Consider the following 18,669-nt stretch of genomic DNA (forward strand, 5'->3'; position numbering starts at 1 on the left):
TTATTAATAATGTATACATTATTAAAATAACATTTATTAATAAGAATTATTTTCAATTAAACAATAGGTAACAATATATATACAATACTATTTCAGTCATTCTTTTTTTATGACGCTTATCACTAGTCGCAGGGGTATGCTGGAGCCTATCCCACCCCACTTGGGCGAGAGGGTACACTCTGGACTGGTCGCCAGCCAGTAGCAGGGCAATAATAGTTTTATACATTAAACATAATAGTAAATCAATAAGTAACAATAAAATATAAGAATCTATAAATTAAATCTAATATATATATATAATACATCAATACATCAACACATATAATTATCAATAATTATATTATTTAAATATATATTATTAATGTATAAATTATTAAAAATAAGAATGATTTCATATTAAATAAAAAAATCTAACACATCTAACATATTTCGTTTGTTTGTGAGATACTTCTAATCTATTACTATATTTACTAGGCTAATGTTGAACACACTGAAAATAAACTGCTGACATTTTTTTCCCCAAACATTCCAAAATATATTAGCCAATTTAGAAAAATACACCAAATTATACACTTTTTTGTGTTCAACTGAAAAGTTGAGTGTAGAAGCACAAAATACATAATTAACAAATAAATTAACCACTATTTAACTTGAAGTGTAATAGTTTATTTGTCTATTTACATAATTAAAAAAAAAACATTACATATACAAATCAAATAGTAGTACACATTAGTTTGTGACAATCATTGATGTTTGAAGAGACGGCTCTCGCCTTTTATGACTCCTTATCAACTGTAGTACAGTCACTCTCTCCCTAAAATTCTCTCTTCACTACTGTTATATATACTTATGATCAGGTATTTTGGGAAAAACAGTCCAATTGTGACACATAGTTTAGTTTGTGACAATTTAAAATAATCCAAAAATAATGCTACAGGAAATGGTTTATACACAAATTCATATGCATGTTAGCCATACAGTCACATCTACTAATGTGTTGTCAAATGAATGAATTAATACAATATTTTGTTAGCACACGTCCTGGATGGCAGCTTTTTTTTAAATATACATATATTTGTCGTCATTCATTCATATTACTGTACACAATGAATATTAAGTCATGCCTTCCATGAGCTTTGTTATCCTCATGTACACAGTGAATATCAAACATTCAAATGTCTTACTTGAAAATACAGGACACAATACAGACCATAAGAACAAGATGGAGGCATTAAATTGTGTTACAGTGAAGAATTCATTTGCCAACAAGATGGTGACAGAATATACAGGAAGCGCAAAAAGAGTCTACGTTATTCAGACTAAAAGGCAGATTCTAAGGCGCATAACAGAAAATGTCACGCTTTTTGTCCAGTTGCCTTCCACCAAAATAGGAAATTATACGCCAACCTTCTTCTTAACCCACCCTAACTTCTTACACTTTATACGAAAGTCATTCATCAAAAATAAATGATTGTAACTGTTGAATAGGTCTCTTAAAAATAAAATAATCTTAATCTTAAATAGATGTATCTACACAAAGTGCTACCACAAACAAAGCGCAGTTTTAAAGTAAAAAAGACTGAATGGCAATGTGTCACTGCTCAAACATTATTATTTCTTTAACTGGCACAAAGGATCCCTGAAGATCATAATAATTACTATGATTAATGTACTGTATATTTAAGATCCTTACTGGTCACTTGAGATTGGGTAAATTATTGCTAAAATAACTTCTCTCCAACACAAAAAAATAGAGCAAATCTTTATTACTGCCTTCTGAAACGTCCAAAATCCACCCCACAAAGTGCCTTGCAGGAGTTTAAACAAACTAGTCTGAGGTAAAGAAATAAGACACTACTATGTTAGAGTACTTTTGGCTGTTTCCACTCGTGTCGATCCTCTAATATTTACATCATCACACAAAAAGCACAATTTACACTAAAAAATTAGGTTAGGGTTAGAAGGTTAGGGCTAGGGCTAAGAGGGATGGTTAAGATTAGGGCAAGGGCCTTAAGTGTTAAGGGTCATAGGGTTAAGATGTCAGGCATAGGAGGGTTAGTGTTAGGGGCTTTAGGAGGTTAGGGATAGGGTTGTAGGTTAGGATAGGAGGGTTAGTGTGAGGGGGTTTAGGAGGTTAGGGGTACAATGGTTAGTTAGGGGGTTTAAGGTTAGGGGGTGAGGGTTAAGTTGGGGGTTTAGGGATAGGAAAGCTAGTGTCGGGGTTTTAGGAGGTTAGGGATAGGGTTGTAGGTTAGGATAGGAGGGTTAGTGTGAGGGGGTTTAGGAGGTTAGGGGTACAATGGTTAGTTAGGGGGTTTAAGGTTAGGGGGTGAGGGTTAAGTTGGGGGTTTAGGGATAGGAAAGCTAGTGTCGGGGGGTTAGGAGGTTAGGGATAGGAGGATTAGTGTTACGATGTTAGGGTTAAGGTTAGGAGGGTCAGGGTTGGGTCTGCAATGTGTGAACCGACTGGCTGACTACATCATCACACACGAGAGAACTGTGCACAACGAACATGAGAAACGATGAGCGACAGACACTAAGAAATGAAAGTTTGATTTTAGTCTGTCATACGGCCCAGCCATGTGAGCCATCAAAGCTTAGAAGAATTCGGTCTGTAATTTAGTAGGACCTTGTCTGTTGTACGCCCAAACACAGTATTTGCCAGTTCTGCATGTCAGCCATGTTTGTAGTGTACTTGCCATTGTGTTAAAACAGCAACCATTGCAGGGTTAGGTATGTTTTGAGCCAACCATGTAACTGGGAATCTGCTGTTTGGGGGATTTTTATACAAGTGTGAACAAGGTCTCTGCAATCAAGTCTTCAACATGGGGATTGTTCAGAATCTAAGATCCCAGCTGTTCGCGGGGTCCACGATATAAGACCCCAACGAATAGTGAAATAGCGTGAAACATGGATGCAGCCATAAGAAGTCCTATGAATGCCTATTTTTGATACTCTAAACCAGGGCTATTCAACTAAATTGTTCTGGGGGTCCCATTTCCAGAAAGCTAAGGAAAGCTAAAGGAAGGGGGATGCATTGAACATTGAAGATGTTAAAACCAACCCAGTGAAGGTCAATATATGTATATGTTATAGCAAACAAAGCAAACATTAATAATGAATTCATTTTGTTTTCACAATGGGTTGAGAGGCAATAAATAAAGAAAATGGCCCTCCGAGCCACATTTTGGACACCCCTGACTGAGAAGGTTTTTTTTTGTTAAGTTAGAAGGATCAGGCAACCAAATTCCACATAAAAACCTCAAGGGGCTGGCAGCTAAGGAAGAACCCGCTGGAATTTATTGTGGATTCGTATTAAATTCTGTTTTTGAAAAAAAACAACAAATTTGTAACATGAATAATGACAATATTGGAGCATTTGCAAGAGGGGTATTACCGGGTATCCCTAAAGTGTGGGCACAAAAAGGAAATCTGAAGTTATTTCAAGTTCATGTGATTCTTGCAAAGTGCATCAACCTTTGCATATTAAAAATGTTATTTGTTAACATTCCAAATGAATAAAATGTAGTTGAACATGTCATTTCTTGATATTTCATCATGTGTCCAGACTTTCGGGACATCCTGTATTAGGATTGCTTTGCTGCCCCTACGTCATTGCTACTTGTCTTCTTGTATGATTAAATTGTACGGTAATAACTGGGGTCCCCAGCTGACTTGCATGTTATTGATCCATGGGAGGGAGACAGCACAAACTCTAAAATGTGAAAGAACATCTTCCATAACCTTCTTGCTGTGAGACCACAATAAAAATCCCACAGCTGTATGGATGTGTGTGAGTGTTGTGGGTGTGTGCGTGTGTGTTGACGGACTGTACTGTTAAGTCTTATGTGGAGCCTGTAGAAATTGAGACTTTCCCAATTAGCTCAGACGTCCGATGGTCCAAAGAGCCAAATCGGGACATCCTGAGTCCAGATGGACAGTTAGTTATGTGTCCCAGCTGCACGGACTGTGGGAATCTTTACTCATCAATAAAGGCCATCTCTTCAATCCTGCAGAAATAAAACACACATGTTGAGACATAAATGTGCACAGTTTATTTAGAAGCTGGTAGAACATGAACATGGACATCAGAGAAGTGACTCAGTACAAAGGGTAAGGACAGAGAGCAGGTCTGGTCTTGCCTTCTTAGCAGACACAGGCCGAGAATCCTTTTGATTGGAGCTGAGGGATTTCCACACGGTGGTTTTAGACATTTCATCAGAGATATTAATATCAGAGGGATCACACCTGAGGAGCAAGGAGGGGAGGAGAGGAGCTCAGAAATGATGTAAGGAGTGGGGAGTGTCGCAGTGTTAGTCAACAGGGTGCATCTCTAACCACACCAACACACATGCGGGAAAGGCAAAACATTTTAAAGCAGGTGTGTGTCCGCATAACCACACTTTCATGTCAATCTGTGTACATACATTTACACACACATTTACAACCTATCAAATGCATGCAACCCATGCTGCTATGACACCCAAGTACAAGCGTGGTTATGGTGTTTCATGTTACGGAATTTTGTGGTTATGGCAATTTGTGTTACAACGTTTTGACTTATGGCATTCTGTGTTACGTTTTCTTGTTACGGTGTTTCGTGTTACAACATTTCGTGGGTATGGCGATTTGTGTTACGTTTTGTGTTATGACATTTTGTTGTACGACATTCCGTGTTCTGATATTTCGTTGTTATGGCGTTTTGTGTTATGTTTCACGATTATGGCATTTCATGGTTATGGTTTTTATTGTTTCAACATTTCATGGTTATGGCATTTTGTGGTTATGGCGTGTCGCGCAATGACGTTTTGTGGTAATGGCGATTCGTGTTACAATGTTTCATGTTACAGAATTTTGTGGTTATGACTATTGGTGTTACATTTGTGTTATCAAATTCCGTTTCATGTTATTTTGTGGTTGTGGCGTTTAGAACTGCAGCGGGGAGGGAAGATTGTACTGTTGATTTGGATGAATATGTTTCCGCTGTCACTGGCTACATTAGCACATGCATAGAGACTGTTACCACCACCAAGTATTACAGAAAATACCCCAATCAAAAACCCTGGATGAACTGTGATGTACAGTAAGGGCTAAGCTACGTGCTCGTTCGACTGCATTTGTCATGGGCACCGCTGAGGACTACAAACAGGCCAGATATGACCTGAGGAGGTCCATACGAGAGGCCAAAAGACAGTACAGACAGAAGCTTGAGGGCTACTATTCCACCTCAGACCCTCTGCGCATGTGGGCGGGGCTCCAGCACATCACAGAGTAACGACAGCGGAGTAGTGTAGCCACATCCAGCCAAACCACACTTCCAGATGAGCTGAATGAGCTTTGACACCCAAACTCCTGATGAGCAGAGAGAGTGTCTCGACTTGGGGAGCACACAGGACTCACCTGTCATGGTGACATCAGCAGATGTGCACCGGATTCTGAACAAAACAAACCCACAAAAAGCAGCAGGCCCAGACAACATCTCAGGCCGTGCACTTCGGGTTTGCTCATCAGAACTAGCTGATGTGCTTGCTGACATATTTAACCTGTCGCTTTCACAAGCATCTGTACCGACCTGCTGTAAGTCCACCACCATAGTGCCCGTACCCAAGAAGAGCAACGTGACCTGCTTGAATGACTATCGCCCTATAGCACTCACTCCTATTGTCATGAAGTGCTTTGAAAGAATAGTCATGACACACATCAAAAACAGCATCCCGGCGGCAACTGTGGACCCTCTACAGTTTGCATATCGCCAGAACCGGTCCACGGATGATGCACTGCCATTTCTCACCTACAGGGCCAGGACACATATGTCAGAATGCTATTTATAGACTATAGCTCTGCTTTTAATACAGTCAGCCCCCACAAACTCACAAACAAGCTCCTCACACTTGGCCTGTCACCCTCCCTCTGTAACTGGGTGTTTAACTTTCTAACAGGCAGGCCCCAGTCAGTCAGAGTCCACAATCGCACATCCAGCTCAAAAATTGTGAGCACTGGGACCCCACAGGGGTGTGTGCTGAGTCCCCTCCTCTACACGCTCTTCACCTACGATTGCGTGGCCTCCCAGAACAACACCAGCATCATTAAATTTGCAGATGACACTACAGTCATCGGACTGATCACTTGTGGTGTTGAAACATCATACAGAAGAGAGGTGGCGGACCTCATAGCTTGGTGTCATGATAACAATCTCCTTCTCAATACAGATAAGACTAAAGAGATGATCAACCCAAGAACAAGGGAAAAGGAGCCGCATGGACCCCTGTTTATTGATGAGACTGAGGTGGAGAGGGTCAAAACCTTCAAGTTCCTTGGCACACACATCAGCGAGGACCTCACCTGGTCTCACAACACCCAACAAATTATGAAGAAGTCCCAAAGGAGATTGTACTTCCTGAGAAGACTGAGGAAATTTGGCATGTCCACCAAAATCCTTAGTTGCTTCTATAAATGCACTCGAAAGTGTCCTTACCGCCTCCATCACTGTTTGGTACGGTAACTGTACAACACGTGATAGGAAGGCACTCCAGCGGGTGATCAAGACCTCACAGAACATTGTTGGGGCAGCCCTCCCCTCACTGCAAGATATTTATAAATCTGGAGTCCTACGAAGAACACACAACCTCGTCAAGGACAGCACACATCCACAACACTCATTATTCACACTCCTACCGTCAGGCAGACGCTACAGGAGTTTGAAGTCCAGGACCACAAGACTGGCAAACAGCTTTTACCCACAGGCCATCAGGCTTCTCAACGAAGCACTCACACATGCCGTACGCAACACACGCACACACTCATAGCACTTTATTATTTAATTATTTATTTATTGGTATTAATGTCTCTTCTGTTGTTGTTGCTTAATTTATTGGTATTTATGTTTCTTATGTTCTTATTCATTTTCTGGTGTTTTTCTTTCTTTCTTTTTTTGGGAGAATGAACAGAACAAGAATTTCATTGCATAGCAGAACTACCTGTTTTACTGTGCACATGACAATAAAACTCTTGAATTTTATATGACACTTTGTGGTTGTGGTGTTTTGTTTAACACCGTTTCATGTTATAACATTTTGTGTTACGACATTCCGTGTTTAGTTATGGCCTTTTGTGTTACGCTGTTTTGCGGTTATGGCGTTTCATCTTATGGCATTTCGTTGTCATGGCGTTTTGTGTTATGATGTTTCATGTTTATGGCGTCTCGTGTTATGACATTTTGTGTTAAACCTTGACATGTTTTGGCATTTTGTGGTTATGACGCACTTCTATAAATTTATATTGTACTAAAAGAAAAAGAAAACTAGTTATGTGCGCACAGCAGAAGAATACGTTGCTGGAAGAATACGCAGTTGTACGTTGCTACAATGAAGAAGGATGTCACTTTTTCGTAGCGTGTTTTATATGAATTCATTGAAGAAATATAGTAAGAACAGTTGAACAGTAATTACAGCATTAGAATTCGTAAATGACTATAAAAAAAGCCTTTAATAACAAAAATAAGCTTTTGGAAATTAGCTAGATTACACTGCCATTTGGGGAAGTCATATCCTAGGATAGTCACATGACTGTCACATGACAACCACTCAAACGTTTCCTATACCTCACTTAGGGACTTAATGAGCTAAAGTCAAGCTCGAAGCTGCAGAGGACCCATTTTAGGACATTTAACGTGTTTGTAAGGGTTAGGTTGATACAGTATGTACTGTAATGACCATGTCCATGCTGTCCCCACCCACCTGGGGTCATGTGCCTTTGAGGCCTGCATTGGCTTACTGCTCTCCATGGGAATGTGAACGGTTGCAGCATCTTCGCTTTTGGTACTGAGCATAACCTGGGTTTCCTGCAGTAGACAATCGTCAATATTTGCAAATTAATCTGTTGTCCGTGCGTTCAACAAATACCTCCTCAATCTTTTTGGAAGCATCATCAAGGTTTTTCTTCTTCCACTCGGGCATGAGATCATCCAGGTAACTGAGCTCCCGATCAGAGAAACAGAAGTCCAGCAGTTTGCGGATGAATACCAAAGCCAGCACCTGCAGACAATAAATGGAGACAGACAATGCGGTTTGAGATGATGGACGGCATGAAGACAAAGAGAGTGGTCATCTCACCATCATGGGGAAGACGATAGCAGCGGGTGAGGTCTTGATGACCCACAGGAGAACAAGACAGGTAAGCTGTGTGAGCGTGAACAGATGAACCTTCCTCAAGGGAACGTGACGCAGGTAGATGAAGTCTGGCTGGTGCTTGGCCGGCATACCGAACAACTTCAGACGGTCAAAGAACTGCAACCAACACATATGAAACGTCACAGACACACCGAGAGTGTTAGATGACACTTTGAAGTGTCCACTGAATGCCTATTGTACTATACCTGGATGCCCTTCAATGACGAGGCTCCCATGTAGAGGAAGACACCATACAATACTGGCATCGGAATGAACTGGGTAACAAATTAAGGATTTTTTAACAAAATGAATGAACTACAATACCCTGACTCCAGTGTCAGCCAGAGGGAGACGGAACTCACCTGAAGTGCTCCCGTCATGAATACAGAGCCTCCCATGAGCAAGAAGATGACCAAACCAGTGAGTCTCTGCTCTCGGATGCCCAGAAAGCGAGGCTGCTCTCCTGGAGCGGAGCTCTCTGATTCCAGCTTCAAACTGTTCACGTGAGTGATGGACAAGACAGTCGCGGCTACGAACCATGGCAAGCCCATAATGGAGCACACGGCCAGCATCAGCCCCACCATCAAGAGGTCCAAGTGGTAGCCGCAACCTTTCTGAGGGACAAATACGTACAGCGTAACATCGAAAGTCAAAAGCTGAATTCATGCATGATGTCAGAAGACATAACAGATCAGCAAGTGAAGGATTAAACTTGCATGTATTTTGTTCTTCTTTCTATTTTTGCAACACTTCAAAAGAACAAGGGGTTTGCTTCCTTATGCTCGTGTAACATTTAGCCATGTCAAAAAGTGAGAGGCAAATAGCATTGGCAATGCAACTCATTACACCCTGATCACATGTCACTTATGATTGTTTTATTATTACATTTACATATTAACAGCGGTTAACTTATTTTTATACTTGTATAACTGTTGTTAATAATAAATAAATATTAAATTGAAACAAATGTGAACAAAGCATTTCTATTTCATTTTTTTTCTTGAAAAATGTTTTAAACAGAACAAGAATAATATTTTTTTAAAGCTTTGAAAAGATTATTTCTATTTATTTTACTTATTTTCAACACAACAATAATAGACGTTAAATAATGCCAACAGAATGTTTCTATTTTTTTCCTTCTCAAAATTTTTTTTTGAACAGAATAATAAATGAAAAAAATGTGGACAGATTCATATTTTTTTTAAAAGAATGGGCCTCATTCACGAAACGTTCTTACGCACAAATGTGTTCTTAAAGCCTTCTTACAAAGATTTTTGGCATTCACGAAACGTGTTCTTAACTCACAGTTCTTAGATCTAAGAACAAATTCTACGAACGCTCAGGAGGACTCTTACGCACAAGCAAAGCTTGCACTTTCAATGCGCAATCCCCCTCATGATGGATTTTGCAACCTGATCCCAAAAAATGCAGTGCAAATAACATATCCCAACAATTATTTATCATCAAAACAACTAAAATATACTCCATGGATAAATATATATTCAAATCCCAATTCATCAAAAAAAAAAGGCTGGCTGGACGTGCGCTGCACAGAGAGAGAATGTATAGGGACCATTAGATTTATTTGCTGAAAGCGACGAATATTTGATGTCCCACTTCAGGCTTCAGGCTTCCCTCTCTGTTCTTGCAGGTGTGCAGGATCATCAGAATAACATCGCAATGAAACGTGGTGTGTCTATTGCGCACGGAGCACCCCCAGATAACGACATGCGCCCCCAGCCACGTCTTGAGCCAGAGCACGGGGCTGCTGTATTAATTAGGCAGCGTCTAATCAAATGTAACCGAAGAAAAAATAAATTGTCACACACAAACTATGTATTTTGACTTTATTTTTCCATCATGATTGTGTAAATCATAAATTTTCTAGAGTTTCTGAAATGGTTTGGTTTCTGATTGATGGCCCACCTCCCGTTTCCTCCAGATCCCTCCGGTGCAGTCTAATCTTTTTTTTTTAGTCTATTTTAAGTCAAACCACTTCTTTTTAACCTCTGCGGTGGCGCGTTTCTCCGTGGAAACGGCATTTATGTTTCCTGCAATGGTGCTCCATGCCGACTCTTTTTGGATGGCATGATGACCGGTGGATACACTTGAAAATAAGGTGGTCTTGTGTTCGGTCACTCCTTGTAAAAGCACCTCTATTTCAGTAGAATTGAAGTTTTTCTTTTGTTTGTTGTCCAGCTGCTTCTCAGTCTTGCCCTTGCGTGTTGCCATCTCCGCCTCCAGCTGCCGGTTGCGCACGGCACATTTTTGACCTTATATAGGAAATAATAGGCGGTGACCTATGCAAATTAGGGCTTACATGCACAGGCATCACAGTTTACATTCATCAACCTAAGAACACCGGTGCGAACGATTATCCCTACTTAAGAACGTGTCGTGAATGTGGCGCAGTTTCCAACCCACGTACACTTCTTAAGAAGACTTTTAAGAAGATGTTCGTGAATGAGGCCCAATAATACTAATACTACTAACACATAAAAAAATTAATAGCTTTCTATTTTTTCCGAGCACAACAATAGTAATGAAAAAAAAATGAAACAAAAAAAAAATCCATTATTTCCTATGAGGGGTGTCCAACTTTTTTCCACCGAGGGCCGCATCCAGAACAACTGAAAGATGCAAAGATCACTTTGATATTCTTCACTTAGTTTTTATACTGTAGTAGTTACACACAACATGTGGGTCATTAGCACACAGGAGAAAATAAATGTCAAATGAGTTGAAGTACCAGCAATTTGTGCTCTTTCCGGTTGATGATAACAGCAGTTATCTGTTGGTCCATGAAGATGAGGATGGTGCAGAGAAGAGCCGGGATGGAGGCTGCCAGAACCGTCCACCAAGGGTTACGTCCTATTGGGTTGATCAACCACCCTCGGTCCTCTCTGGTGGGCTGAAGGGTGCACACATTAACTCATTCAATACCAAAGACGTAGTTATGCGTTTTTATAAACCCAAACACCCGATCCCAAAAACTGATTTATACGTCTTTTACGTTTTTTCCGCGAGAGGCTGATGGAGGTGATGTTGCAACTCGCCACCAATGTATTTGGTTTCAGAGCAATTTTAATGCCATAAAAACGACCACTAGGTGGTAGACGTGCATTTGATAAGAGCTCGGCAGGGACCAGGAGAGGACTGAGAAACACATGACTGGAAGAGGAAGTTGGAGAGCGTGGAGGACAGAAGGTTACGCATTGTAGGAGAATTTTAACCCATACACACACACATGCACACAAGTGCATACACAACACCCGCACGCACGCACACACATAAAATAGAGGCAGTGGGCAACGGCACACAAGCCTATTTCAACTTGCCAATTGCACCGTGTACGTGAATGAGGCACCGATCAACTCCTCTGTGGCTCCAGCCTGCACAGTCTGTCTCGGGACAGGCATTCGCTGTGTGTGACTGACCAATCACAGAGTGTGAAGAGTGAGTACATAATGAGGATTTTCTTTCATCACGATTGTGGATAATGACGAGATGTACTCTTTTCATGCTTGTATTCGTCAAAAATGTATCCGTAACGGATACTTGTTTATAACAACTATCCGGCTCATCCCTATGGAGCTGGGTTGTCTTTTGAAAAAGGCTTGGATTGAATGAGTTAAGAAGGTGCACACATCAATTGGAGGATATGCACATAGTCATTCTTGGTTACCTGGAATTTGCTGGGAACCTTTAACTTCTGGGAGGGCACGCCGATGACGTAGTCGAGCAACACCATGACCACAATGGTGAGGAATACAGCAAAGTCACTGATCATGGACCGCACCTGTGAGCACCAGGAAACAACACTCAAAGACATTCAAGAAGTAAAAGCATAATTTTGAGACAATTAGTAGTAGGAGAGTAGTATAACAGAGGGGTTTTCAAAGTGTGCGGTGGGCCTCCCGTGGGAGTTGCAGCAGCTTGGGAAAAATAAAGCTAAAATTTTAAAATATATTTTTTCTTTTAAACCTGCTAAGATGAAAGCAGAAAATTGTAAATATTATCTGTGTCACACTTTGAAAACTCTGACCTAAGAAGGCAGAGTGCAGCCCTGTTGCCTTTTTGCCGGTTACCTTTGTGGGGAAATACCGACTCGTTTTGAACTGTTTGAGGAACGCTGACAAGAAGAAGGTGGAGAAGAACAAGATGACAGACCAAAAGAGAACATCTGGGGTGTAGGGCCCGTGGTGGCCGCATGCTGTACCGACGAAATGTCCCTGGAGGCTCAAACACTCCTGGAGAGAGATGACATGTTTGTCTTGATGATATAAATGCAGCATCACAAATAAGAGTTTGATGGAAGAGTTTTGTTTGCTGCCTTAGGCAGTACAGCATATGAATAAGAGTAGTATGACTAAGGTGGAAAAGTCCATTGAGCACTCAAAAGACAAGCTTCATTTGTGCTCAGTGGAGAATAGCAAATCAATGAAACGTCCTTATCGGTGCCTACAGAGAGGTGAGTTACTTGTGAGAAAGTGAAGGGGTCTGTTGCTTGTTAACAAATGCAAACAACAGCTCATGCTTTTATGTTTGTATGTGTGTTGACATAATTAGGTTACCTTAACAGTGAGGTTGGCCCAAGGTACGTCTGCAGCAGTGATGTTTTTCTTGCTCCACAGTTCTACGGTTTTATTGCTGGGATGATCTGGCTCTGCACACTGGCAGCTGAAGTCAGAGAGAGTAAATAAAAATAAAAATCAGGCATGGACTGCTCAAAAAAAAGCATAATATAATCGCAAATGTTGAGAACACATGACAAAAGAAACTACAGTGTTCCCTCGCTCCATTGGCTTCCGCAGACTTGCTGTTTCACTGATTTTTTTGTGCAATTTGAGTCCTTTTTTTTTTTTTTACAGCGTATGAATGCTGTTACAGGCAGAGCCTGGCTCTTTAAGAAGAATTGCATTGGTGGAAGTTGAGTGTTGATGTTCTGTTTCAGCACGAGGCGGCGGTGTCTCTATTGTCTCTCTTCTGTCTGCACCAACCATTGTCTTCTGAGTCCTGATTGGCTGTAGACCATTGTCAATCAATCTCCTTCGTGCTGTCTCTTGTTGTGGTCCTGACTGGCAAACTAGTTCACGGTGTGAGCTGCTTTGTAACTGCCAATACTTTAAAAAATAAAAGAAACAGAAGAAGCTAACAGCGTTTGATTCTGAACGCTGTATGGTTGCAAATTTCCCCCCCTGACAAAATCCACAATGTCGACGAAATATTCTGCACCCAAAAGGCAGAGGAAGCCAGGCATCACACAAAAAGTTGGACTTCTGGACATGTTGATGCAAGGCAGAAGTTACGTGGCTGTTGGGCGGCATTATGGACTACTGTAAATGAATCTTTGGTTCATGGCGGACGATGAGGAGGATGTTTTAACAAGGATACAAAAATGCTACAGCCAAACGAACAGGCACGGTCAAGTGAGTGAAATACATGTGAGTCAAGTTCTTATGTCCAACCTAGTAGGTTGATCATTAAAATGCAAACAACTTTTAGAGTGTTTAAACAAGAGAGAAATGTGACAACATGTTAATGCTTGTCTGAGAACAGTGTATAAAGTGTATGGTGACGGGTTTTACAGCGGGAAACATATATAATAATGTACACACACAACACCCGTATGCACGCACGCACACACACTGGGAATGGAACTAACATTTATTTTATTTATTTTTTCCTCTTTGTCTGAGAGAAACAATGCACGTTTTAATCAAGCATTATTGATCACATCAACATAAAGTGCATAGGAGTATTTACATTCAAAAAGAATGGAGAGATACAGCATGTTACTGTCCAAGTTAGCGTTAGGTTTGATGCACTGTTAGTGTAATTTGTAAGGCATTAATAAAGTTGATTGAAAAAAAAAAAGTTGGTTCCATTCCCAGTGTCACAGTGTCCTCTACTGGTCAAGCTGCAAACTTATCTGCAGAGGCAAACACGACAGCCTCCATCTCCTCTCAGCCAAAGCTTGCCAAGAAGATACAGTTTTGTCTCAAGGTATGTTGACGTATTACGACTTGTGCGTAACTTACAAATAACGGGTGTGAACGGGCGTCAACGATCGCATAACTTATTGCCTGCGGATGCGGGACGTATGAATCATACGTCGAAAAGTTTGGTTCATGCACCAAATTTTTGGACGACTTGGATGTACTACGACGTATGCCGGCGTGCTTCAGCGTGCTGTTAACATATACAAAACTTACCCATAACTTATTCGACATACGCCAGCGTATTGGCCAAATTTTTCATACGTTGGCGTACGCTGGCCAAATCGTCAAGGTGTGACAGGCGTTGGGCATTGGGCATAAGTTGTGAACGCCGGCAACACGCTACGCATTCGTTGATATAAGTTATAGAAACGTTCTATCTAAGTTACTAATATGGTCTAGTCCATCCACTGTAAAGATGAGGAATGCAAAGAGCACTACATTGGGGAAACTAAGCAAATGCTCCAAAAAAGGCTTTATCAACATCGCAGGGACAATTCTAGTGGTCCTCAATCAGCAGTACATCTACACCTTAAAGCAACCAATCACTCTTTTGAGGACAGTGAGGTAAAGATTTTGGCCAAAGAAAACAGATGGTTTGAAAGAGGAGTAAAGGAAGCTATATTTGTCAAACAACAGAACCCATCATTGAATCGGAATGGTGGTTTGAGGTTTAATTTGGACCCTGTGTTCAGCAGGTTACTGAGACCAAAACCCACAGCTCTTAGTCATGCAAATGAGGTGGAGCCAGGGCCGAGCCAGAACAATAGATGCTAACGAGCCAGTATCAGAGTCGTTCATACCCAACTCCAGGGAGCTACACTTCCCTTTGATCGGAGGTGCTAACGGAAGGAGAGGATTAGACCACAACTCCTCCCAGTCTTAGTGTAAGGAACCAATAGGAGGAGGGCATTGGCACACCAATTCCGCCCACTCGTACTGTATTTAAGGCCTAGGCTACCAGCACTTGTTAGTTCGCTGACGAAGCACTTCGGATGAGGAGCGAAACGTCCGACACCTTCTTCACAGAAGTACAGATGACGTCTCAAGAAGCCTTTCCCTCGTAAGTTACTAATACGTCATGTATACGACGAACTCATGAATACGCTATGTATACGCCCAAAATTGCAAAAAAAAGTTTGCTGCCCCTGCCAATGTTAATTCTGCTTCCGCAGCAGCCTTTCCCTCATTTTTTTGTCCATAATTCCAAAAACAATCTGGCCACGAATCATGGAGTCTTACAGCTCAGTTAAGAATGCATCAAAACTTTCAGCTGCTTGCTGCATACGTGAACAAAACACATACCTTTCAAGTGTCATTCTTCTTTGGTGAGCAATGTTCACCAAATTTATCCACGATGGTGTCAAATGCATTCCTGTCGTCTCCTTTGGCAAACATAAAGGTATTGAATACCTCCACAGCCTGCGGTCCAGCTACGGTGAGCAACAATGCTATTTTCCTCACCACCGGTAAATTATCCAGTCCCGTGGCCTGCAAATATAGCGTGCCACTCAAAGTTGACATTCCCGGTCCAATTAACAGCGTCAGGTGGGTTCATACTTTCCATGACGTTGATTTCACTGGATGATTTCTCTTACTCCTACTCCTGGTACCATGTGATGTTTCCGTGAAACATAAAGAATAACAGCGTGGTTGATCTTGAACTTTTTACTTTCAACAGCTTGCAACTTAGCCAAGAACACATATACAGGCAACTTCCTGTCTCCGGCTAATGTGGCCCACACAGGCACACTATACTTGAGTACCATCTAGTGGTTCAAATATGAATGTGAATCATGGCAACCTTCTTTATGAAATTGCTGGCACTTGCAACTTTGACTGACCCCATGGCAGGTTATTTAGTAGCCACTCTCAATGAAAAATCCAAGACGTAGGGTGCTTTGCTTGGGCTCCAATTTCACGGAATGAAACAGTACAGGGCTAATGGACTAGTTTGTTACGTGCAAAATTGTACAAAAACCGAGACAATAAATGAAAACCGAGGCAAAATTTTGGTGAAAATGTTACAAAAAACCCCAACAAGCATACTAAAACTGGAGCATACCAAAACCGACGGTACTTAGATTTGATAGGACTTAAATTTGTATGATTTCCTACCAAATTCTCATTTAAAATTCTAGGAATTGTGTGCCTCACTATGCCAGCGTCAGCTTGTCCAGATCACTGTGCGTGTTGAAGGGGTAGATCTCTCCCAGGTGAAACAGCTTCTCCAAGGCCTCGTAGATGAAGATGATGCAGATGAGGGCGGCGAAGGCCTCCTCTGTGAAGCGAGTGATGTAGCACACCAGAGAGCTGGCATCTGTGGCTACCAGCACCAAACACAGGAGTGCCGTCCACAGGCCGATGCAGGTCCTAAGCGACAGGTAGGAGAGGTCGTAGTCCCTAAAGAGCCAAGGGGACATCGTGTCATCAGAGAAGATGTCACAATGCGAAGAAGTTGTCACGACTTACTTGCAGAATTTGAAAAGGATCTTCTCAAACACCAGCACGGGTCCTGTGCTCCCTAGAATGGTAAGAGGCTGGCCGGCAAACAGTGAGTAAGCGACTCCAGTCATGGATGCACCAAGTAAGGATTCAATGGCACTCTGGAACACATACATACAGTACATAATGTCTTGCTTATGATTACTTACCATTTAATGTTTAAAGTGCAAAATGGAGTAAGTGCTCTTACAATGCGTCCCTCTGTTGCCTCTCCTAGCAGCCCTCCAAAGGTGATGACAGGAGACATGCAAGCACAGTACAGGAAGAGGAAAGAGGCCACACACTGCAGGCTTAGGCCATCTTTGAAGTCGCTCAGATAGAAGGGAGCCTTCCTTTTGATGTCCAGTATCAGACCACCAAACAATCTGGTCACAACACAACATAGAGAGAGTTGCGCCTACTACAAGTAACAATATTTATTAATGCATAATTTGATCTGATGTTTGAAGACTGCTCTTTGTCATTGTTCCTTTGACAAACACACTGTATGGACAAATGTATTGGGATGGATCCAAATGTAGCACAACTACTACATATTAAGAGGTGTGTCCCAAGGTTTGTGTTCATACTTTTTCATGTCCGTGACTCACCGTCCAGTTCTCTGCAACTCCGGCCCATGGTGCTCAGCATGTGGATCTTCCTCAACCTGGTAGGCTGTGCCGTTAGGGACGCCTGGCATCTTCCTCTTCTCCTACAATGACCACCAAAAAGACAAAACCAAGGTCAATTACAGTGAATCCACACACAATTCACAACCCCCTGCAAATTTGCTGAATTTTGGTCATTTCATAAATTTACTTTTAAAAATATAAATTTCTCCAATACTTTTTATTTTAGAAATATACATAGACATTTCTACAAAAATTTCTCAAATTAGATTTTTTTTAACACTTATTAATAAGAATATGAATAAAAAATATACTGTATAAATATATAAATTACTCCAAAAATAGGCCTTTTTCCTCACAGAAAACACATCTTATTCCCCCTAAGTCAGCAATAATTTGCAAATACATAATACATGTAGGGCCGCACGGTGGCTGAGTGGTTAGCATCTTGGCCACACAGTCAGGAGATCGAAAAGACCTGGGTTCGAATATCTCTGTGTGGAGTTTGCATGTTCTCCACGTGCGTGGGTTTTTCCCGGGCACTCCGATAAACATGCATGTTAGGCTATATGACCTGCGATTGGCTGGCGACCAGTCCAGGGTGTACCCCGCCTCTTGACCGAAGTCAGCTGGGATAGGCCCCATACTCCTGCAACCCTAATTAGGATAAGGGGCACAGAAAATGGATGGATGGATAATACATTGTACCCCACCCTAACTTAATTTTGCATTTTTATTTATAAAATATAAAATTCTCCCAACATTTTTGTTTTTTAAAATACAAATATAAATAAAACATATAAAATTAAAGATTTCTCCAAATTTTTATTTTTTTTTAGAAAAATATAAATATATACAGTTCTACACAGTCTGCGTTTTTTCCCTCACAGAAAACACATCGTATTCACCTTAAGTCAGTACAAATACAAATACAAATACATGATAATTTAGGTAAATTCTACAGCATACTTGTACCTGCCACTAACACTAACCTAATTTTGCATTTTTCTTTATAAAAATCCATCCATCCATCCATCCATTTTCTATACCGCTTCTCCTCTTTAGGGTCGCGGAGGCATGCTGGAGCCTATCCCAGCTGACTTCGGGCGACAGGCGGGGTACACCCTGGACTGGTCGTCTTTATAAAAATATAAATACATTTTTTTTTTCTTGTTCCTTTTTTTAAATTTACTAAAGTATAAATACAAATATATCAAATTAAAAATTTCACCAAAATTATTTTTAACAATTTTTTTTTTAGGAAAATATAAATAAAAAATATATACATTATGGCTGTCACAGTTGATGTGAGTTAACGGAAATTCCCTTTAAGGCACAATTTTTTAGACACGTGATTAGCATGCGCACGTCCTTTTGACCCTCGTCTCA

General features: G+C 41.1%; 1 protein-coding gene across 2 annotated transcripts in view; it reads right to left on the reverse strand.

The window, feature by feature from the left end:
- Positions 1-1,749: 1,749 nt before the first annotated feature.
- slc4a8 (solute carrier family 4 member 8) overlaps positions 1,750-18,669 on the reverse strand; it is a 66,646-nt gene continuing 49,726 nt past the window's right edge. Inside the window, exons 11-25 of one of the 2 annotated variants that reach the window (XM_054783619.1) lie at positions 17,263-17,363; positions 16,863-17,037; positions 16,640-16,773; positions 16,325-16,570; positions 12,743-12,848; positions 12,257-12,418; positions 11,854-11,967; positions 10,918-11,079; positions 8,531-8,782; positions 8,375-8,443; positions 8,112-8,285; positions 7,902-8,033; positions 7,737-7,840; positions 4,143-4,248; positions 1,750-4,010 (exon numbers count right to left, since the gene is read on the reverse strand). In XM_054783619.1, coding sequence (XP_054639594.1) covers positions 4,005-4,010; positions 4,143-4,248; positions 7,737-7,840; positions 7,902-8,033; positions 8,112-8,285; positions 8,375-8,443; positions 8,531-8,782; positions 10,918-11,079; positions 11,854-11,967; positions 12,257-12,418; positions 12,743-12,848; positions 16,325-16,570; positions 16,640-16,773; positions 16,863-17,037; positions 17,263-17,363 — 2,043 coding nt within the window. In that variant the 3' untranslated portion in view covers positions 1,750-4,004. The remainder of the gene's footprint in view (positions 4,011-4,142; positions 4,249-7,736; positions 7,841-7,901; positions 8,034-8,111; positions 8,286-8,374; positions 8,444-8,530; positions 8,783-10,917; positions 11,080-11,853; positions 11,968-12,256; positions 12,419-12,742; positions 12,849-16,324; positions 16,571-16,639; positions 16,774-16,862; positions 17,038-17,262; positions 17,364-18,669) is intronic. The other variant, XM_054783620.1, reaches the window with a different exon arrangement.

The sequence above is a fragment of the Dunckerocampus dactyliophorus genome, chromosome 8 (genome assembly GCF_027744805.1).
Source record: "Dunckerocampus dactyliophorus isolate RoL2022-P2 chromosome 8, RoL_Ddac_1.1, whole genome shotgun sequence".
NCBI classification, from domain to species: domain Eukaryota; kingdom Metazoa; phylum Chordata; class Actinopteri; order Syngnathiformes; family Syngnathidae; genus Dunckerocampus; species Dunckerocampus dactyliophorus.